The sequence below is a fragment of the Furipterus horrens genome, unplaced genomic scaffold (genome assembly GCF_987537825.1).
Source record: "Furipterus horrens unplaced genomic scaffold, mFurHor1.1.pri manual_scaffold_16, whole genome shotgun sequence".
NCBI lineage: Eukaryota > Metazoa > Chordata > Mammalia > Chiroptera > Furipteridae > Furipterus > Furipterus horrens.
Genome location: NW_028327186.1, coordinates 3560931 through 3583406, shown reverse-complemented (window position 1 = coordinate 3583406; position 22476 = coordinate 3560931). Strand labels below are relative to the sequence as shown.

Here is a 22476-nt window from a genome sequence, read left to right as displayed (position 1 = left end):
TGAGTGATCCACACGTGCAAAGGCCCTGTGGTAGGAATGAGCCGCTATGTTGGAGGGACCGAAGTCTGATGTGGCTCAAGCTTTCTGAAGAAGAGGTAGTTCGAGGACCAATTAAACGTGGCATAAAACAGGGGTATTAGGTGATCTGATTATCTTTTTTTTTTAAATTTAGATTTTATTTGTTTATTTTTAGAGAGAGAGAATGGGAGGGAGAAAGAGAGGGAGAAAAACAATATTTTGAGAAACATTAATCAGTTGCCTCTCGTACCCACCCTGACTGGGGACCGAACCTGCAACCTAGGCATGTGCCTTGACCAGAGATCAAACCAGCAACCTTTCACTTTGGGGGATGATGCCCAACCAACTGAGGCACGCTGGTTGGGGCACAATCTGATTATCTTTAAAAATCACTTTGCTGAGTGAAAGATGGACCTAAGGGGAGGTCATTTACATCGGGACTCTGTCCATCAACATTTCAAATGCACACATACTCTTTGACTTTCGCAGTTGCTCCTGAAATACCTGTCCAAGTGCCCAAAGACACAGAACAAGGATGCCATTGCAGCATTACTTCTAATGACCCCAATCAGGACATGACCTAAACCTCCGTCCAGAGGGAAGTCGTTAGATGCACATGGAACGGTGCCACTCCCTGTGGCCTTTCCCAGAAGGGGCCGTGCTCACGGGCTGGTCTGAAATGTCCTCCCAGGTATAATAAACACATTGTTTTTCTGAAAAGCAACTTGCGGTGCCGCGTGTATAGAGTTACTATTTGTGTAAAACACATGGTGTAGCTGGCTGTGTGTGCCTGCACAAGGAAAATATCCTGAACGGTGTCTGAGAGTCTGGCAGACATCAGTTGCCACTGGGGAAGAGAACTGAGGGCTGGCGTAGTGGACTGGCCCTTCCTTTTCGCCTTATCCCTTCCCCTCTGCATTGCTTGGATTGCAAACAGGCCTCTTTATGAAGGTAAGCCAGGCTGGGGGGGGGAGGGACTTCTCCCCTGAGCCCCAGGAAGGATGTATCTAGGCCTGTAGTATTCATGCAGTCACAGGCATGTAGCCCAGGAGCCGCAGGCTAGAACATACAGCCTAGGTGTGTGGTGGGCTGTACCGGTAGGTGGGTGTAAGCGCACTCTGTGACGTTCGCACAGTGACGAAATTGTCTGAGGACGCGTTTCTCAGAACCTAGCTCCATCATCAAGTGGCACAGGACTGTGACTATGTTCCCTGGACCCAGGGTTGCATCCTAGTCACCCAAAGATCAGCTTTGATGTCCTGCAAGTTCAAACCCTTGACCTTGAGCGAACAACCCCTCCTGTGGCCCTGGTTTCTCCTCCATGAAATGGCAATGACTATCCTCACCTCACCAGGATCGATGAGGGACCAAGAGGGACCATGTACGTGACAGCCTGAGCCCAGCCCCCGATCCAGGGTCAGGACTCCCTCCTTGCCCATCCCCCCACCCCCCCAACATCACATCCACCTCACCCCTGCCCGGGAAGGGCACCACTCAGGGGAAACACAGTGATTCTCTTTCTGTCAAATAGCCTAACTTTAAAAATAAACTCCTGTTTTTATTTTTGAAATATCGGGAAGACTGGTACTAATACCTTTGCCTGAGAACTGGGTTCAGATGTAGCACATAGAATCATAAACAGAAGCCCATGTATAATAATAGTATTGATATAAGAAGAGGATAAGAACATTACAGCATCCTGTTTTGGGACATGTGCTTTAAAAAATGAAACGGGAATAAGGACAGGCACACAAATGAAATAAATGTCCTCTTCGCCCTCCATGGTCTGTGTCCTCAGCCTCGGGGCGGCGTCACCAATGGTCCCACCCATGAGACCCACGTCATCCACACATGTACACACACGCACTCACACCTCTCCACATTGGCACCATCAGGGCCAAAGGCTGTCAGCACCGTCTGTCCTTCCACTTCTGCTCAGTCCAAGGAGGAGACCAGCACAGAAGGGTGGCCATGGGCACGCTCCTCTTCAGCTCCTGCACACGGCTGACCCTGTCACAGGGGCCAGGGTTCCCATTGCCCAAAGCTGGGCTGGCTGTGGACGAAAGCAGAAGGCACACCCCCTCCTCATCCTCCCTGGCCCTCGGAGGCCAGGCTGGGGGACCTCAGGGTTAAAGGAGGACACGAGGGTGGATCCTGAGCTGGGGGAATGTGGAGGTTGGGGTGCAGAGGCTTCCTCAGAGCCCCAGAAAGTGTGGCACTCCTTGATGTGGCCCCTGTTGGAAAGTCAGTCTGCCCAGCCTTCTTCGGCCCCGGACGGCGATGGTGGCGCCCTTGGGTAGCCTGGGTCTGGCTCCTACTCTTGCACAGTGGAGAAAGGATGCAGTCAATATTGGTGGCCAGCGGCTGGGGGCTTGACCAAAAAGAGATACTGTTTCCAAAAATGCAAGACCTTCTCTCCTGCCCTGGAGTTGAAGCAGGGCCTCTCCACCCCTAGTCCTGACAGCTATCACTGCAACCCCTACCCCTCAATTTCAACGCCTCTTAGGAGCAGTCCCCTCACCCGCAACCAGGGGGTGCCCTTGCCCTCCGGCCTGTCTGCCTGGCCCAGCCTGGACACAACCATCGGAAAATGGATGCCCCTGGGTGTCTGCCCTCTGGGAAGAGTTTGCGGGCTGGATGAGTTTACTTTACGGAGTATTCCCAAGTATGATCATATCTGGGGAAGAAGGAACCCTTGTGGCTGAGTGTGGGCATAGGTAAACACTAACCCTAAGCGGCCGGGGCAGGCAGAGGCCCAAGGAGCCCAAGGGGGCTGCCGATGGCTGAAAGCTGGCCGTTGTCGCTAGCTGAGCTCCAGGGCTGGGTTGGCTGCGTGCTTCTGATCCCCACGGGTGACTGGAGACTCAAGTCATGGGTTACAATGGCATCCAAGCCCTCACAAGGGGCCAAAAGCGAACCCCTGCCTCTGCGGAATGGTGACCTTGGAACGGCACAGGACTTCCGTTTGCCCTTGGCTCCTGGCCTGGGCTCTGCCCTTCTCTCTGTCAGCTGCTCTGACTGCTCAGGAATGGACGGATGGGTTGAGGTTTCCAGGAAAGGGGAAAAGGATGGCAGGTCTCCACGGCTGTGGAGGTGGGGCTGGGCAGGGGGCTGGGGCAAGGATTCACAGCTGCCGCCATCTGAGTGGTCCTCAGCAGACAGGGCCCCTGGTGGCCAGGAACCACTCCCTCGGCCATCCAATGATCTGCTCCCAGGCGCAGGCTCTGGGAACCCCGCAGCTCAGATGCCTTTTTCTCCTGCTGTGGTGCCAGCCAGGGGACTAATAAGCAGCAAGAGAGGAGCCCCGGAGGTGTGGGTCTGGCCTCCCAGACTGTGCAGCAGGAAATGACCTTGACCTTCTCCCACCCCCACTGCTCACAGGGGACACAAAGACCCAGAGGAGAAGCCAACCCAAAGTGAGTCGTCACCAGGGGCAACGTGGCCTCGGTGCTCGCTGGCTCCCAAGCCTGGGAAAAGCGTTGTTGTTCCTCGCAGCGGGGGTGGGTGTTTGTTTTGTTTTGATTTTTTTCTCAAAAAGCCCGAACCAACTCAGCTTTTTAAAATGCTGCTCCAGGACAGGACACCCCTTGCAGACGGCCTGAAAAGGCAGATCCAGGCAGAGCCGACACATTCCAGCGGAGACCCCTGCAGGTTCCCAGACACCATGCACAGCGCCCGCCTGAGACCAGCGTGTCTTGGCCGGTGTTCCGGTCCACTTCGTTCAGTCAGCACCTTTTGTGGAAAAATGAAGTCAAAAGGTCAAGTTCTTTGCCATATTTTCTCTTCTCTGAGGGGTTAGACATCTCCATGCGGAGTAGGTAATTTGTCTTGATTTCATATTGTCACACGCATTCAATTAATTGTCCCATTAGACCCAAAAGCAGAACTTATCCGGCTGTATGGGACAAGTCTCCAGGCTTCTTGGTGAAGAATGGAGATGATGATGGCAGTGTTCCAGCTGCCCTTGTTTCTAAGGGGAGCAACTCAGCCTAGGCCTGACTGGAGGTTCCTTCTACTCAGTCCGTCCTGAGCATCTTGCCAGGCAAACATGGAGACTGGCTGAACTCACCAGGGGTCAATGCCTTCTCGTGACTCCTGAGCTCCCACCGTGGCCCTCGGAGCAGAGCTGCCCTCCTCCCAATACACAGACTCTGGGACCAACTGTTTCATTTATTCATATTTTTCTCTGAAGTATGTGATGAAAGCACTGCATGTATAATAAAAAGAAAGACTTTTAAGAATTGGATAGGAGCCCTGGCCACGAAGCTCAGTTGGATAGAGCATTGGCCCAATATGCCAAGGTTGCAGGTTCAATTCCTGGTCAGGGATCATGCAAGAATCAACCAATGAATGCATAAGTAAATAGAACAACAAATCCATCTTTCTCTCTCCCCCTCCCTTTCTCTCTCTAATCAATACATTTAAAATTTTTAATGGGATATGAAGGTTTTAAAAAGTTAAGAGGCACAAAACCACGCCCCATAGGGTAGTTATTATATTTTTTTCAATAAAAATAACAAATGTTGGCAAGGCCATGGAGAGACTAGAACCCCTGCGCACTGTGGGTGAGAATGTAAAATGGTGCAGTCGCCACGGAAAACAGTATGGAGGGTCCTCAAAAAATTAAACGTGGAATTACCATGTGACCCAGAAATTCTGCTTCTGGTATTACACCCAAAAGAATTGGAAGCAGGAGCTCAGATATTTATATGTTTAAAGGTGAAAACGACCCGAGCATCCACGGGCAGATGAACAGATACACCCCAAAGGCACACAATGGAATGTTATTCAGCCTTAAAAAAGGAAAATTCTGAGACGTGCTTCCACATGCATGAACCTTGAGGGTCTTGTGCTAAATGAAATAAGCAGTTATAAAAGAATGGATGCTGTATGAGGCCACTTACGTGAAGTACCTAAAATAAGCAAATTCATAAAGAAAGAAATGAACTAGAGATCACCAGGGCCTGGGGAGGAGGATGGGGAGTTAGTGCTTATTTATTTATTTATTTATTTATTTATTTATTTATTTATTTGGGGGGGGTGGTTAGCATTTAATAGATACAGAGTCTCAGTTTGGGAGTTCTGGGGAGGGAGGATGGTAACGATTGTGCAACATCGGAACCTCGCACAGTGTGAATAACTAAAAATTGTGCACTTATTTGCTCTGGCTGGTGTGGCTGGGTGGATTTCATGCCGGCCTATGAACCAAAGAGTTGCCAGTTCGATTCCCAGTCAGGGCACGAGCCTGGGCTGCAGGCCAGGTCTTCAGTTGAGGGGTGTACTAGAGGCAACCACACATTGGTGTCTCCCTCCCTCTCTTTCTCCCTCCCTTCCCCTCTCTGTAAAAATAAAGAAAGAAGATCTTTTTTAAAATTGTGCACTTATTTTAAGTTACATGGATAAATGGTAAACTTTGGGTCCTGTATGTTTTACCGTAATAAAAACAAATTTTAAAAAAGTTACGAGGCAATCTTACTTCTGTAAATTAACTTTCTGGGAACCCAAGAGGAAGTGAGAACAAAATAGGGTGGTTTTGTAATGCAGCATCCCCAGCACCAGTGGGCTGAGGGGCAGTCGACCCAGACCCAGCCTCCCCTCACTGTTGCCCAGGCCGGCCTGAGGTTGGGGCCAAGACAGGATAGAAGAAGAGTCTCTAGGCACTCTCTGGGAAGACCCTGGTCCCGCTTCTTCATCCCTGTAGCCTGTTAAAGCCGCGGGCCTTTGGTTGGCACCTCCTGCAGACTCAGGTCAGAAGTTTATTACTGCCTCTGCTGGACCATGATTCTGCTCTGCAGCAACCAGGGTCGACCAGATGTCTGTCTGTTGGCAGCCTAACACAATGTAGGACACATGCTCTGAAGGGCTGGATAGACTCTGATTCAAACCCTGCCCTTCCCTCCTATGTGCTGACTCATCTTGACAAGGCCTGAGCTTCCTGAATTTATCTGTACAATGGGCAAGACAGTTCCTCACAGGACTACTGTGAAGATTAAATAAGAAAACATATGGCCCTGGCTGGTGTGGTTCAGTGGACTGAGAGCTGGCCTGGGAACCGAAGGGTCGCTGGTTCAATTCCCAGTCAGGGCATGTGCCTGGGTTGCAGACCAGGTCCCCCGTTGGGGGCATGTGAGAGGCCACCACACAGTGATGTTTCTCTCTCTCTCTTTCTCCCTCCCTTCCCCTTTCTCTAAAAATAAATAAATAAAATTAAAAAAAAAAAAAAACATAGGTAAATCACCTGGACATAGTAGGTGTTCAGGAAAATGCTACTTATCTTCTCTTGACTCATGAGTTTGTGAGCATTTGATTTCATGTGTGGAAGCAAGAAGTTAGCGCCCTCCAAACTGGCATGCATGCAACATCTATGCAAGCACCTCCCACGTGGCAGTCACAGGCCTGAGCTCCGGTTGAGGGACTTGGGAATCTTGCAGCCGAACAAAGAAAATAAGTGACCCAGGGACCAACCAATGGCCCTCTGGCACCGCCATTGCCTATGCAGCAGCTGAGAGCTCGTGACAAGCACCAGAAGTGAGAGAGCCCATAGGCAGTGCTGGTGTCCAGAAACTGCTCACCATACGTTCATTTCCTGTCACCTGTTGTACAGACAAGCTCAGTGGGGTTGGGGGTCTCGCCAGTGACCACACGATGAGTGGCAGGCTCAAGCCAGGCCCCTCCCCAAATTCCACGGGGAGAGAGCCCATGGGAGAGCGAACGAGCACCCCCGACCCCCCCCCCCCCCCCAGCTTGAGGCAGGAGGAAGAAGGCTTTCCCTTAGTGTCAGTAAAGTGCGTCAACAGCCCTCATTTGGCTGGAATGTCCAAGAAGAAAACCGGGCTCTTTCTCCTGGTCGAGCTGGCCCCCCGCTGTGCGAAGACCCTTCTAAGTGGATGGCATCGGAACCTGCAGACTCTCCCATGGCCGGGCCTTGGCATGACTTCTCCTGCTCAGCAGAGATGGCTGATTGCCAACATGAAGGCCCCTTAAGCTACTGTTGGGGGTGGGGATGCCACTGTCTACTCCAACTAAATGGTCACACTTTTCAGGAGGACAGCTAAGGTCCCCTCAACTCACAGGGGGCTATCACAGCTTCTCCTCACCAGGGGAAGCCATCTGGCATGGGCACCATGGCTCCTTGCTTGGCTGGGTCCCCATTCCAAGGCTGGGCACAGGCCTCAGGGCCGAGGGAAGTGGGATAGATACTAATACTCAGGTCCTCGAGAAAGGGGCCAGGATCAATCAGCAGCTGCATGAGATGAGTATTTATTTACAAGCTGGGAGCTCCCTCACTCCAGGGCAGGGTACCGCAGAGGGACAAGGGCAGAAAGTGGGGACAGGAAAGGTCCTGGAAGGGAACCTCTCTTCCTGCCCCCACACAGCCCAGAACAGACCTGCTCAGGGTGGAACAGCCTGTTGTCCACGTGCTGAGAGCTCAGTGCATCTGAATATTGTAGAAGTTTCCCCTGAAGATTCCAGACAATAGGCTCCACATTCCAGCGGAAACTCTTCACCCTCATGGAGGGTCTAAAGCCTCAGGGGTGGCAGGATGAAGAGCGGAGTGTTGGAAAGAGCTGCTGATGTCCCCAGTCCCCTCTCCACCCCACAACGGGGAGAAAGAGTAGAGGATGCTCCCCCTTCGCCGCAAATCTCATAAGCACATCCCTGGGAGGACCCCGCCAGGATCTTCATGATGTCCCCCAGTGATGCAGGGCACACAGCGGATGGACCTAGGACAGGTGATGGGCCAGCATGTGGCTCTGATGGCAGGGTGAAGGTGAGGGCAGACAGGTGACAGCGTGCATTTATGCCTGTGGCTCCATCCCCATGACAGCCCCCCCCCTTCCCCCATAAACACAAACTCCTCCAGAGCCAGGACTTTTTCTCGTTTGCGTCACCCTTACATTGCCCGCGTCTATTTCAGGGCCTGGCTCTTAATAACTGTTGAATAATATGCCCCAGAGGCAAACGGGACCAGCAGGTCCGGAAGGGTGTGCCACACCTGAGGTCCTCCCGGAGCCAGTGTCTCCAAACCATCCAACCCAGAACATTCTCCGCGGTGGAACACAGAGGAGTTGGATTCCGGGGCCACAACCCCCGTCCCCACAGATTGCATTTAACGTTCAAAAGATCCTCTGATAGATTTCAAGCCTACATTTTCATCACTCCCCCAAAGAGGCCTGAAACAGAAAATCCAAGCCGAGGATGCCAGAACAGGAGGTTTTGCTTGGAAGTGGCTGTCTGCTTTGAACGCTAATTAGAAAATTGATTTCTTGCCAGCACTGGGGAATTGTTGAAGCTCTTTTCAAAGCCCCGCTTGCGAATAGCGACTGAGGAGGCACACTCAATCGGTTCCAGATTAAAGGCAACTTCATTTCCAGATCCATTTGGAGCTGCCAACCCATGTCAGAGCCGGATGAGGAAGGGGAAACATGGCCCACACTTCACCGCGCAGAATGCCGAGTGCATTCAGAGTTTTAGGCAACAAACCTCGTTGTTGTCATAAAGGTAGGAGAAAGCATGCGGACCCCCAACCTTTTTAAAGCACGTGTTCTTTTTTCTCTTAGAATCCAGAAGGCCTGGGTCGTCTGTCCACACTCTGCCTTAATTTATAGAATCTGTCTGCCCCATAGCATCCTGGACAAGCACAGACCTCCCTCCTGCCTAGTTATAGAGTGTTAAGAACATTCTCATTCAGAAAGACAATTGGTGGCAAATGTTAACTGTCATTAACAAGAAGTGACAAAATCTTTATTCACGCTAAATCAAGTTAACCAGCAGCACAAATCAAGGCGTCTGTGGGCACTGACGTGTAAAATGGTTTGTGGAATGAGCGCAAGTGTGTGTGCGTGTGTGTACATGTGTGTGCTCGTGTGTGTGTGTGTGTGTGTGTGTGTGTGTGTGTGAGGGAGGTGGGGAGGAGGAGAGAGAGGTGGAGAGACAGAGGGAGAGAGGTTTTCAGGACGATTTGCAAATAGAAATATCTGATGAATGAAATTTAAGTCAAACATTTGGGAGGTGCCCCACAGAACCTGCAGGCTGCTGTCTCAGTTTGCCAAACCTTCCCCTCCTCCTACCTCATCAGCCCTCTCCCTTCCTGCCTCACCCTGTTGAAGTGCTGAGTGATCTCAGACTGACAGACAGCCTGAGTTCACAACCACCTAATCGCCTTCCCCTTGTTTGCAGATTTTAGTCAATTCATGCTCCAGAGCTATATTCGTTTCCTGGGGCTGCTACAATACATTACCACAAACTTGGTGACTTCAAGCAACAGAAATGTATTCTCTTAACAGTTCTGGAGCCATTCGTCCCGACTTAAGGGGTTGCAGGGCTTTGCTCATATTTCAAAAGAAAAGAAAAGAAAAGAAAAAAAGGTTGTATGCATGGAGATATTCGTTATGGTGTTGCCCACGCCTGCTACAACTGGAAACCATGTGCGTGTCTAGCGACTTAGCGATTGGAGACAGTCAGGTAGCATTGATACCCAGCATAGGCACCACGGCACAATAACAGGGCATGCGAAAGACCCAGATAGGCGGGTGTCACTTAGCGAGTTTTATGGCGTAAGGTCAGCTTCTTTCATTCAACCTCCTGATGTGCTTGTGGCTCTGAATTTCTGCCGCCCCGATTCGTAGCCTGACCCTTCTGCAGCATGAGTTTGCTTTTCCCCCGAGCTGTTTCATGAGGCCCCCGAGTCCAACAAAGACAGTTTGAGCGGCACACCTGGAGCGTTTCCATGAGGCGTCCAGGCTTGACCGCTGCTGTGCGCAGCCCCCGGGTGGTGCCCCAGTTGCTGCCCGGCCGACCAACGCCTGGGCTCTTGGGGTGGGGGGGGGCGAGAGGGGGCTCCCTCATCCCTCCTGCGGAATGGAAGCTTTGTCTTTGTGCAAACTCTCCAGCTGTGGAAATTCTGGCCCCGTTCTAAGGATTAATGGTGGGAAAGGCAAACTTTTCTACTACACAGGGATTCAGTCTTAGACTAGAGGCTGCCTGTCCCTGGCCTCTGCGGTGAGGTTATCTCCCAGAAAACATTCAGGCTGTTTCCCAAAAGTCCTGTGGGGCAGCAGCCAGGGTTCTCTAGTTAGTAAGATTACATCCTTTCCGGCTGGGCCCTGGGTGGTGCTGAATTTCTTCACTTGTCTCTCTCATACCCACACACACACACACACATACTTGCGTGAGAAACACACACATACCAGATCACTGTCTGACAGAAAGAATGGGCAGAGCTGCAGAACAGACCAAGGAAACTTGAAGAACATTCTAGAATAACCAGTGTCAGATCCGCTCGTGTCGGGGGCCAGAACCTACGCCACAATCGCTCGCCCTCTCCTGCGTCTGGCTGGAAAGGCAGCAAATGGAAGGAAATATCGAGTGAAATTAATTAGCTAATGAGGACCTTAAAGAGCAGCATTAATAATAAAGCTATGTTTTATTGGGTTATTAGAGGTTAAGTGGTAATATTTGTAAAATGGTCATTACGGATTTTCTTCTTCGAAGGCAATGAACAGGGTGTTTAGAAAAGATGGCTTATTATAACTCCCTCCCTCAGCATTTGCTGTTTCTTAAAAGAGGTGTAGCTAAAGGTTTTTAAAAAAATTATTACCACTTTTGGCAGGCCCCCCATCCTTAAAGAAGTCGCTACAGAGAACGCTGTTGGTTCATGGCTTGCTGCCAACAATTGAGGTATTTACTAAGGGCTTCCAAGAAATCGCTGCATATTCCATGAAGGGTTATACCTGTAACGGGCGCTCAGGGTATTGGCTACTGAAAGAAATGGAACACAAGCAGGGACAGATTGCAACAGGCGAGAGGACTTCGGTAACGTGGGCAGGGATGAGTTTTCATTACGTGTCATGGACAATCACAGGCATGAGTCACTGAGGAGGAACTTCCAATGTGATGTCCTTGGGAGCCCCATGTTGAGAGGAGGAAACAGAGCAGAGCGGAGATGCGGCTTGTCCAGGGGGGACTTCCTTAGTGTGGAAGGAAGACCAGAACTCAGGCTCGATGTCCAGCCCCGGACCTCTCTCGGGGGGCGTGTGTGCTATTAGGAGTCCTCATCATTGGAGAACTGTCGCTTGGGGGTCTTCATTAGAAGTCTGACTACAGTGCAGGGCCCTCCTTTGTGAAATGGGGAAAACGGTCTGTGATGCCAATGTAACAGAGGGGGCTATAAATGGAGGAAAACTTCTTTCCTCAGTTTACTGAGATGACATGCCTAGGAAATCTGATCAACCTGACTTTTTCTCACGCTTAAGAATAAATTGAGAGAGCAGTGTGGGCAGTGAGGAGCCACTCTGGTCTCCAGGAGGCTGTGGGTAGGTGCGTGTGTGTGCATTGGGGGTGGTGGGGGGTCGGCATGCTCCCCGGATCCTGCCCAGTATCAGCTCTGCAGGGGCTGGTGGGGGCCAGTCTCCAAACTGGGCTTATCTGCCCCTTTGGGCCTCTGGCTGTCCCTGAATTCTTTGGTTCCAGGCATTTGCCTCCGGCTGTGAAATCCCCACCTAGCCAGCTCTGCCTCCTGATCCTGGCCTCTTCGGGGGCCCTCCCCAGGAGGCCCGCCTCAACTTGACCATCCAGCTGCTGCTTCCAGCTGTGCTGGAGTTTCCACCTCTCTTCCAGGCTACACTTGCCTTGCCCCAGTGTGAAGGCTCCTGGTGCCCTGGTCCACTTTTTTAAAAGTATATTTTATTGATTATGCTGTTACAGTTGTCCCAATTTTTTTTTCCCTTTGCCCTCTTCTGCTCGGTAGCCCCCTTCCCTCCAGCAACTCCCTCCCCTTAGTTCATGTCATGTAAGTCCTTTGGCTTCTCTATTTCCTTTACTACTCTTAACATCTCCCAGTCTATTTTGTACCTACCAATTACGCTTCTTAATCCCTGCACCATTTCTCCCATTGTCCCTCTTCCCCCTCCCTGCTGATAAACTTCCAAATGATCTCCAGATCGATGATTGTGTTCCTGTTCTAGTTGTTTGCTTTTTTTTTTTAGATTCAGTTGTTGATAGTTGTGAGTTTGTTGTTCTTTTAATGTTCATAGTTTTGATCTTCTTTTTCTTAAGTAAGTCCCTTTGACATTTCATATAATAATGGCTTGGTGATGATGAGCTCCTTTAGCTTCACCTTGTCTGGGAAGCACTATCTGCCCTTCCATTCCAAATGATAGCTTTGCTGGATAGAGTAATCCTGGTTGTAGGTCCTTGCTTTTCATCACTTTGAATACTTCTTGCCAGTCCCTTCTTGCCTGCAAAGTTTCTTTTGAGAAATCAGCTGAGAGTCTTATAGGCACCCCTTTGTAGGTAACTCTCTGCTTTTCTCTTGCTGCTTTTAAGGTTCTCTCTTTATCCTTCACCTTTGGCTGGCCTGCTTTAATTGATCCCATTCTTCCCTGGCCTGGCATTCTTCTGCTTTTCCTATGTCATAGTCTCCTTGACCTGGGTGCTCTGAACCTTGGGGCTCCGTCCTCTCTGCACTATGACGGAAACTCTCCCACTGGGCCTGCAGGTCTGGCAGGTGAGGCTGTTGACCTAGGAACTGAGAACAAAACAGTGAGCCTCCCCAAAATGCTAATTCCCCATCACACGCTAATGTATACGTTTCACTGGGTTTTAATCTAGAGGAAGAAGAAACAGAGAAGTTGAAAGCGGGTTAGACTACTGAAATCACTAAATATGTCACAAAGTTGAACATCTGTATCTTGTCAGATTTGTGCTTTATGAAAATCGCTGTGAATTATGGGGGGTGTTGCCATATTTGGGGGATCTGGTGGCTAGTCAGTATTTGTGGCTTATGGTCTTACTAAAAACCCATTTGGGTGGTTTTTGAGCCTCTAATTCATGGTTCTGTGTGTCCTGTATTTTTCCCGTGACCACTGCCAGGATTCTGTATTCACTGCATAATGAGTAATTTTAGACGTGGACCACCCCTTGGGGAGGGCATCTGCGGGAAGGTGGGTGCGGAACTATTTCGGACATAAGTCACAATTGTCAAAGAAAGTGGTACTCTCCACAGAATGATAAATAACCAAGAGTGACGGCCATTCAACTACAGAAATGGAGAATCTTCCAAACGGGGCCCTTTCACGTGTGTAGTGTTTCAATCATGTGATCACATGAACAACGAAGAAAGACCCAAGGATTATCCATCCCCAGCATGCTTGTTTTCTGTCTCTAAGTCCCGGGAGAATATGTTGGTCTCCAGAAGTTTCATTAGAAAACCCCAATATATTGGCAACTCAGTAACAAGACTAACACAGGATGGGGGGGGGGGGGGAGTAGATTCACAGCTGTTCCTATGGAAAACAAATACAATCATTTAATAATAACACGAGCATGAACTGTGTCTCATGTATTCACAACTGTAAACGTACTTTTGCTCCACCCTGGATTTAATTTATATAGTTTTTGTTGCGTTGGCTCAGGTTTTTATTTTTATTTTTTTAAGAAGACATGTATGCAACTTAAAATTCAAAACCTATCTTTAGAAGCCCACGTTCCGTTTCTGGACGGACGGCGCGAACATGCCGGCGCCGATGCGGGTTAGGGGCCCGCCGACCATCTGCCCACAGGGAACATAAATAACAGCAGGGCTTCGCGCCCGAGAGCGGGAGCATCGCCCGCCGCTTCTCCCACAGCCTTTAAATGCGCGCACTGTGAGGGGCTGGGACACGGACCCCGCCGGCTTTATTTTCAGCTGCGGGCCGAGGGCCGGGCACCAAGGGCACCGACTTCGCGGCTCCCGCCCCAGGCGCGCACGTCGCGAGCGGCTCCCGGGCCGGGCATGCCATCCGCGCGCGCCCTGCCCGCAGCGCGGCGGGAACAAAGGCGCAGTGTGAGCCCGCCGGCGCGGGGCGCGGGCAGCGGGTTTATCCGAGGACACGCTCTGCAGGACGAACCGGCCGTCCCGGGAGAGGCCGGGCACCGAGAAGCCCCTTCTTCCAAAACCCCTCCTCGGAGTCGCATCAGCCGCGCCGCGGGCCGGAAAGGGGCCGCCCGCCGAGCCGGAGCGCGGGCCGGCGGGGGCGTGGTCGCGGGCGGATAACGGGCTGCTCGGGCGCCCGGGTCCTGCGTCGCCGCCGGCGCCGAACCCGGACCCACGCCCCCTCCGCTGGCGACACCGCTGCAAACCGCGCGGGTGGGGCGCCGCGCGCGCCAGGAGGGTGGTTTTTTTTTTTTTTTTGGATCAAACTTTAGCCACGTGAACCGCCCCCCATTCACTTTTGCACCAATCAGGCGGCGCGGACGGATCCCGAGAGGGGCCACGACGCCTCGCCGCGCGGCCGCTTCTTAAACGCGCCGTGCGTGACGTGAGGGGCTCCTGTTGCAATGGCGAGCTAAGCCGGAGGATGTGCAGCTGCAGCGGCGGCGCCGGTCACGAAGAGGACGGGCACGGGCGCAGCGCGATCGGAGCCGAGCCGGCCTGGGGACGCGGGCGGGGCGGAAGAGGGGCCCGGACTCGGCTGCCACTGCAGTCACCGTTGCGCTGGCCCCGCGCCCCCGGGCGCGAGCGGGAGGAGCCGCCTCCGCCGCCGCTGCCGCCGCCGCCTTGCGCCCGAGCCGCAGCCGGCGCGCGCCGGACATGGTCCCCTCTTAAAGGCGCAGGCCGCGGCGGTGGGCGTGCGGAACAAAGCGCCGGCGTGGGGCCTGCGGGCGGCTCGGGAGCCGCGATGGGCGCTGCGGGCCCGCGGCGGCCGCGGCGCTGCCCGGGCCGAGCCTCGCGGCGCTAGGGCCGGCTGGCCTCCGCGGGCGGGGGCGGCAAGCTGAGGGCGCGCGGAGCCTGCGGCGGCGGCGGCAGCGGCCCGGCGGGCGGAGCGGCGTGGATATGGCCGCGCGCGGCCGGCGCGCCTGGCTCAGCGTGCTGCTCGGGCTCGTGCTGGGTTTCGTGCTGGCGTCGCGGCTCGTCCTGCCCCGCGCCTCGGAGCTGAAGCGAGCGGGCCCGCGGCGCCGTGCCAGCCCCGAGGGCTGCCGGCCCGGGCAGGCGGCGGCGGCTTCCCAGGCCGGCGGGGCGCGTGGCGATGCGCGCGGGGCGCAGCTCTGGCCGCACGGCACGGCCCCGGATGGCGGCCCGCGCGACAAGAACTTTCTCTTCGTGGGAGTCATGACCGCGCAGAAATACCTGCAGACCCGAGCCGTGGCCGTCTACAGGTGAGCCTCCTCCTGCGCCCCGCGTCCTGCCGGGCGGCGCTGCAGAGCCTCCCCAAGGCTCTGCCCCTGCCGCTGCCTGGTGCCCAGAAGCGAAGCCGCCGGGGCGCCGCTCGGGCGATGCCAAGCGTGGGCAGCGGCGCTCGGGGGCTGGAGGTTGAGCGCCAGGCTGCAGAGCACGGGCTTCGGGGTCAGAGGGACCGGGGCGCCCCCTCTGGGTGTGGTCTTCACCCCGACTCTGTGAAAGGCACTTAAGCTTTCCACGTTCAAACCTCCTTTGTGACCCGGGCCTCACTGAACGCATCTCCCTCACTAGGCGTTCGAAACACTCTTCACCTCTGACCGGGGTGGTGATGATTCGAGTCTCCGAACTCTGCCCCGGTGCCCGTGCAGACCCAGAGCGCATGCGAATGAACCTGGTTAGACCCCTTCCGAGGCCGTGCGTGCTGTAGATTTCCCTGTTGGCAGCGCTCCTGTTCGTGAAAGGGGGTGCTGGCCGCACACGGACCCCCCCCCCCCCCCAGTCTGTTCAGGAAGTGGAAAGAGAACCTTTGGGAAAAGCAGTTCCTGGCCCGGGGTGGCTTTGCTGTGAACCGGCCGGGTGCAGTGATGTTATCCGGCGTCTGGGCCCCCGTTGGCCAGATGAGTCATAAAAGTGGCTGGAATCTTGCTCAGGATTAGCAAAGGGATTAGCTCAAGTCCTCTTCGAAGGGAGACGATGTGGGAGCGGCAGATGTGTGTCAGTGAGCTTGAAACAGATAGCAGAGGGGTGTGGAGAGGCATGGAAGGATTAACGGGAGCCTTACCTGTGACGGGTGCTGGCAGGACGGCTGGCAACGAACTTCCAGCACCCGGTGGGCTTCTCTGCAAGGCCAGACTGGTGGCTGGTGGTTCTTCATTTACAACCAGCAGGACCTTTCGAACTTCAGCTTTTCCATCTAGCCCTGGTCTGAATTTCCAGGCGTTAGATGTCGTGATTGCCGTTCCTCTAACGGACGATGCCGAGCATTGAAAAAGGATAGAAGAGCAGTCGTGAAGTCAGCCCCTTCCAGGGCCTCGGCTCCCGGGTGTTTCCAGTAGGATCTGGTCTAAATGCAGAGCTCGGGTTCTCTGCCCCGAAGGGTCCTGCGGAACTGAAATGCTTAGACTTCCCTGCAGCGTAAATTGGGAATAAATTGGCTGTTTGAGAACCTGCAGGTCAAGGGTTTTTTCCCCCCCAGATCTGCCATGAATTACCCGGAATTTTATACAAATTGTTCTTTTTGACGAGAGCAAGATCGACATCAGAGATTGAGGATGAGCTACATACGTGCTTTACAGCATAGTTTTAAAAGTACATTCACGTGACTGTAATTTGGTGACAGGCCCTCTGAACGTGCAACCTGGGAGACAGTGATCAAAGTCCTTTGTTCCCATTGTACATGGTGTTACTCCTTGCCCCCCAAGCAAAGACGTGTTTATGGATACAAAATCAGTACACGCAAACCAGTGGGGTTCTGTGACACCAGCAATGCTCAGAAAGTGTCACGCAGACTGAACCTAATTGGGAGATGATCTTGTCCCAAAGGCTCGGTCTGACCTCTTTTGGCCTCCTTCCAAATCTCCTACCTCTGTCTCTTTCAGGGGTAGATTTTATCTCATTGTTTGTTTTCTTTCAGGCCGTTAGGGGAAAGTGGAAATACAATTTCCCTTCTATTTCCCCTTTCTCCCCTTCCTTTGGGTACAACTGCCTTTCTGCTAAAGGGAAGCGCTAATGGAAACATTGTATCCCTGTCTTCCTTCTTTGTGACCACTCTGCTTTCCTGCTGAAGGAAAACCCTTAGCGGGGGAAACAATGTATCCTATCTAGTCATTCTGCCAGCTCTCCTACATGCCTTTTCTTTTATCTGATCTCAAGAAGTTACAGTTACTTGGAGCTTGGCGGGGGACCTACCCCCGCCCTGTTAAGGTCCTCTGCGTCTCCACTGTCAACCCTGTGTTTAGACTGGCTGCAGAGGTGGCAGAAGATGATTTTAGCCTTAAGGAACTTCTGAGGCAGGCCTGAGATGGGATGGAGGTTCTAGGGTGTAACTTATGATTATGACTTTGCTGTGCTTTGGCAGGCTGGGCCAAGAAGTCCACGCTCAGCTCTGAAGTTGGAAATTTCACACACAGTTTGGTATAAAAACGTGAATCTTGTAGCACAGGGGAGAACTCTGGTTTGATCGTGGCACGATGGCGTACTTTTCTGTTAGGGTATTAAAAATGTCAGAATGTAGGTCTAGGGACTAGTAACTGTCTGAGGCCCAGGAAGGAGCTGAAAATAACCTTGGAAAACGTCAGGGCAATAAGCTTGTCTGCCTTGAAGCTAGTGCATTTGGTGGTGGGACAGCCCCATCGCTACAGACTGTGACTTTTCAGGCCTGCCATATGCTTGAAGAAGGCAGAAGAGCCACCAACAGATATTAGCAAGGCAGCGACAGCTGACAGAAGGTGAGAAACCAATTTTTAAAAACAGGCAAAAACAAAACTCAAAAGTGTGGCCGATCAGGCCCTGCCCAGGGCCGACTTCTTTCCCAGGCCCTGAGCAGTTAGCTGCTAAAGCCATAGGGGTGATCCTGGTTTCGTCCAAACGTTCAGATACGTACCTTGTGGGCGTGTGCCTTTGCTCTACAGGGATGCGCGTGGTGGGTCCCCTGAATCCAGACTCCGAGTGTTGGGGACACAGAGTGGAGCTGCTGTGTTGGTGGGAGGGGCAGACACTAAAGAGAGGGTTTTTGTTGGGTAGGGACGGGCACTGTGGAGAAAATAGAACAGGGCGAGGGCGGGGTGGGGTGGCTGGGGAAGACCTCAGAGAAGGCGGTGTTCGGGCTGAGATCCGATGAGGAACCGGGTGTGAATATCACTGACATGCGCCTCAGAGGGAAGAGCCGGCAAATTATAAGGCAGGGACCAGCTTGGAAAGGATCCTCCAGAGTAAAGAGGGTGGGGGGCCGAAGGGCGTCAGGGCCTGACCGTGTTCCGTCCTGTGGCGTTTTATTCTGCGTGAACTAGAAAGCCCGTGCAGGGTACAGGCAGGGCAGGGAGGAAAGCTGCCTTACGTTCTGAAAAGTTCCCTGCACCCGGCGTGTGCAGGACAGATGGTAGGGAAGCCAGGAGGTGTCAGGAGGGCATCGGGCGGGGACCCGGGGTGTTGGGGCCGGGGTGGCAGCAGGGGAGGCAGAAGTGGATGGTTCGTGGGTAGCGCTGGGTGGATCCCCAGCTACAGATGTGCTGACGGGATGCTCACGGGGGGGCAAGCAAAGAGGCATTAAGCCGTGACTTCTAGGACTTTGCCTCGAAAGGCGGGGGTGGCTGGCCGTGTCATTTATTGAGGTGGGGAAAACTAGAGGAGGAGTAGATTTAGCGGCTGGAGGTGAGTCAACAGAGAGCTGGATTGGCACAGGAAGAGCTTTAAGAAAGCTTTTAGACGCGCAGGTGGGTGTATCCTTCGCTTCATCGACAGAATGGATTTTTTTAAAAAGCGGAGAGATTTGCTTCGAAGCGATATTAAACTTAAGATTCCTGGAAGGTGCTGGGTAGCTGGAGTTCTACAACTAAATAAAATAATTTGTTTGGACTCATTGCAAAGTATTTGTGTTCTAGGTAATTTCACTTTAAAATGCTGCCATGATTCCTCTGTAGTGACTTAACGTGCTGGTTAGTGACAGGTTATCAAAACCCCCGGGTTCCTGGTTCTCTCATTGCTAGCTGCAATTCATATTTTTCCCAAATTTTTCTTCTTCCTTCCTTCCTTCTTCTTTCTTTCTTTCTCTTTCTTCTTTCTTTCTTTCTTTCTTTCTTTCTTTCTTTCTTTCTTTCTTTCTTCCTTCCTTCCTTCCTTCCTTCCTTCCTTCCTTCCTTCCTTCCTTCCTTCCTTCCTTCCTTCCTTTCTCTTTCTTTCTTTCTTTTATGTTGTTTGATATACAGAAGTTAAATCCTCACGTAGTTCAGTCTTTTCCTTTTTGATTTTAGGGGAGATTTGTTTTCCCCTATGCTCAGAAACTTAATGCCTAGGAGAGGTTTTTCACAGTACCGTCCCCCATCCCCCTAATTCTCGACAGGGTAGAACCGTCTGAACCTCGTATTTCCCCCAACCAGTATATGGTCTCAGTAGCCTCTGTTGAAGGAGCCCCCATTTCCCGACCAGTCGAAACACCACCTCCATCATACTCAGAATGCCTGGCTACGTTTCGGGACTTCCTATTTTGTCCCATTGATCCTTCTGTCTGTTCTCATGCCAGTACCACCCACGGAAATGATTGGAGGTTGAATAATATTTTCACGTCCGGTAGACAAGTGCCTCTTTGTTACTCTTCTGTCGCAGGCTTTTCTTGGCTTCCCTTCACCTGTTCTTCCTGGGAGACTTTTGATGCTATTTAGAATTAAAAAAAAAAAAAAAAAGAAATTAACGGTTTGATAAAAAAAGCATCCGTGCTTAGCTTTTTAGTTTGTTTTGATGCTCAGAGCGCGGAGCTAACGCGACACCTTTTATTTATCTTGGTTCTTAGCTGCTCTGGGCTGAAGACGGTGGTACCGTTTTAGTCTCTCTGACGAAAGAGGTAGCTGGTTTCTTGTGCTCCCTTCTTTGCCCTGGGAGTGATAAAGGGCCCCGTGACAGATGAGCATCAGTCTGTAGGGAGCTGTGGGAAGAAAGTTCGAGAAACACGAGCTCTAGATACGGGAATCCTGTCGCCAGAACCTATACCAGCTAATGGCCTCTTCCTGGTGCTTTTAGGGAAGGCAGACCGCTCCTTTTCCCCACTGTAGGGAGCAAATCTCCAGAGCCCCTTTGCTTATTTCTTGAACTCAGTAAACCTCGCTTATCTTGAAACACCGGGGAGCAGTACTTGCTGTCTCAGAGACAATTCAGTTCGGCAAAAACGTACCAAAAGCCTCCCAGGATCCAAGCCGTCAATCTGCGTGTGAACTTGGGCACACAGCCCATTTCGCGCTGTGAATTAACCTGTATCAGAAGACGAGTGGGAAACGTGGGCCTGATAGTGGGCTTTGCTGGGTGTCCTACGGGTGGACTAGCCCAGGGACAGCTGTGGCTGTCCATAGAAGAGTGTACGTGACTGTGTTTCCTTGATGTCGGCAGTTTTACTTTCCTCTGTGTTCATTAACTAAGCTATTGTTTGACAGTAGAGGACTACCCTGTCCCTGCCCAGCTTATCAGCAAGGGAGGGAAACTGACAATAATACAGGACGATAAAGGCGCACAGGATACCTGGGGTGAAGGACGAAGACCTGGTACATGATAAAGGGGATCGAGAAAGGTCTGACCCACACCCTACCCCTCTTTCCCTTGCTTCGTGTTGAAGGCTGAGTAGGCGTTTTGGAGGCAGAGACAGCAGGTTCCCAGAAACACGGAAAAGCAGGAAGCAGGGAAGGCTTGAGATGAGGAAGCACGGTTCACCCGCGCTGCGATCTGAGATCGAGCCATTCCTCTAGACATATTTCCAAAGGCCTTTAAAACTGTCCTCAAAGAAGGAGACATTTCAAGGATCTTTGGTGTCCTCCAGTGGGAGCCAGGAACTCTTCATTGATTTCCCTGAATCAGCCATGCCGCAGTCTGCTTCTCTGCCATAAAACGTGGCGTGGCTGAAATAGTGAAGTGAAGGGAGGGTCGCAATGTATTTAAGCAAGAGCAGGCGGTAGAATTGTGTGTTCAATGTGAGACTCTTTTCGTTTACAGCCTAACAGTAGACTTAGGAGTTTGTGTAGCTTAGAAAAGGAAAGAAGTGGCAGAGTACCCCCAGCACGGTGCTGAGGGGTTTTCATATTCTCCTTGGCCCCTCTCTGTACTTTTGCGTTTTTGTACAGTGCTGGGCGGACGGGGGGATGAGAGACGCAAGCCCTGTTCTGGGCGTGTTAAATCGCAGGCAGCTGCAGGGCCGCTGGGCACAGATGGCATGTTGGCGCCTGGCTCCGTGGGACTTGTCTGGAGTCCTTCTCGCTTCTGTGACAGTTAATCCTGTCCGGAAACGTCGGGCTAAACACGTTGACGTGGTTGCTGGAATGGTATTTTCCTCGGTTACCGGACCGTCACCACGTCTAGCTGACACTTGCGGGAGTCAGGTGGCGGTGTTTCTAATGCGGGCCCGGCTCCTGTGTATTCGCGTTAAGTACTCGGCGCTCCTACCCGTTGCGAGTGTCATTTGGGCTTACGGTTCTGGGTGGCACAGGGGGGCCAAGAAATTGAGCTATGATTTAAAAGTAGTGAAGCTGGCCACCTCTCCACCTTGATTCAATGTCACTTCTGAAGCATTTATCACTTAACAGTATTTGTTCTATAGCCAAGTACATTTGTTCGGAATCAGTTGTCATTGGCTCGATTTAACATCCCTGGGCTCCCAAACCCGAAACCTGAGGATTATTGAAACTAAGGCGGTTTGACGTTGTAGTCAACACCGGCAACTCCTGCGGCGCACCTGAAGCCAAGCTGTATTGACTCCGTCTTTCCCTTGGACCCTTCAGCTGCGAAGAGAGGGGGGGTCTGCTGCATGGGCAACAGCAGACCCTCCATATCACCCTGCCCAGGCTCTGTAGCTTCAGCTCCACTGGAGAGGACACTCCAGCGTCATCGCAAGATGTCGATTCAACACGGGAGGAGACAGATACCGTGTCACTCCCGAGTTGGACTGCACAACCATTCTCGGCGGTGCAGATAGACTCTTAAGAAGCTACACCATCGTCTCTCGAGACGGATGGCTGCCGACGACGACGATCATAGTGCCTTTTAAACGATTGTTTTGTAAGTGGAGCCTAGGTGCAAAGGCAGATTTTGTGTTCAACTTTCGTCTGTGTGTTCCCAGCCCAGTGCGGGGACAGTGACGGTGCAGCTTTAGATCAGAGGAGCAGAGGGAACCGGGCGCAGAACGTAGGTTTCGGAAGCTCACGTTCCTTTCAGGTCTCCTGCTCTTCAGTTAAATGCAGCCGGCACCCTGGAGAGGTGTCCTCAGCAGGCGGGTCTCGGCCGGGCAGCCAGAGTGGCTGCAAGGGGCTGAAGTGGGTGTAAGGCTGTTCTCCTCCTCCACGCGAGTGTTTCCTCAGCCTTATCAGCGGAGGGGGGCTGCAAGAGAAAGCAGGGGGTCCGATTGCCTGGGAAACAGGCGGAGGACGACGAAAGGGACAAGAGGCCGGCCCGCACAGGCTTTCAGCCAGGCCGCGCGTGAGTCCTGGCTGCGGCATTTACGATCTTTGTGGCCGTTGGGCACATTACCTACCTGGCCCGGAGTCTCAGGGTGCTTATCTGTGAAACGTGGGTGAGGATCCCTCGCAGACCTCGGCTGTCATAAGGTT

General features: G+C 52.5%; 1 protein-coding gene across 1 annotated transcript in view; it reads left to right on the top strand.

Moving 5' to 3' along the window:
* The first annotated feature begins 14833 nt into the window (after window positions 1-14833).
* CHSY1 (chondroitin sulfate synthase 1) overlaps window positions 14834-22476 on the top strand; it is a 44562-nt gene continuing 36919 nt past the window's right edge. Inside the window, exon 1 of the mRNA XM_090263644.1 lies at window positions 14834-15156. Coding sequence (XP_090119770.1) covers window positions 14834-15156 — 323 coding nt within the window. The remainder of the gene's footprint in view (window positions 15157-22476) is intronic.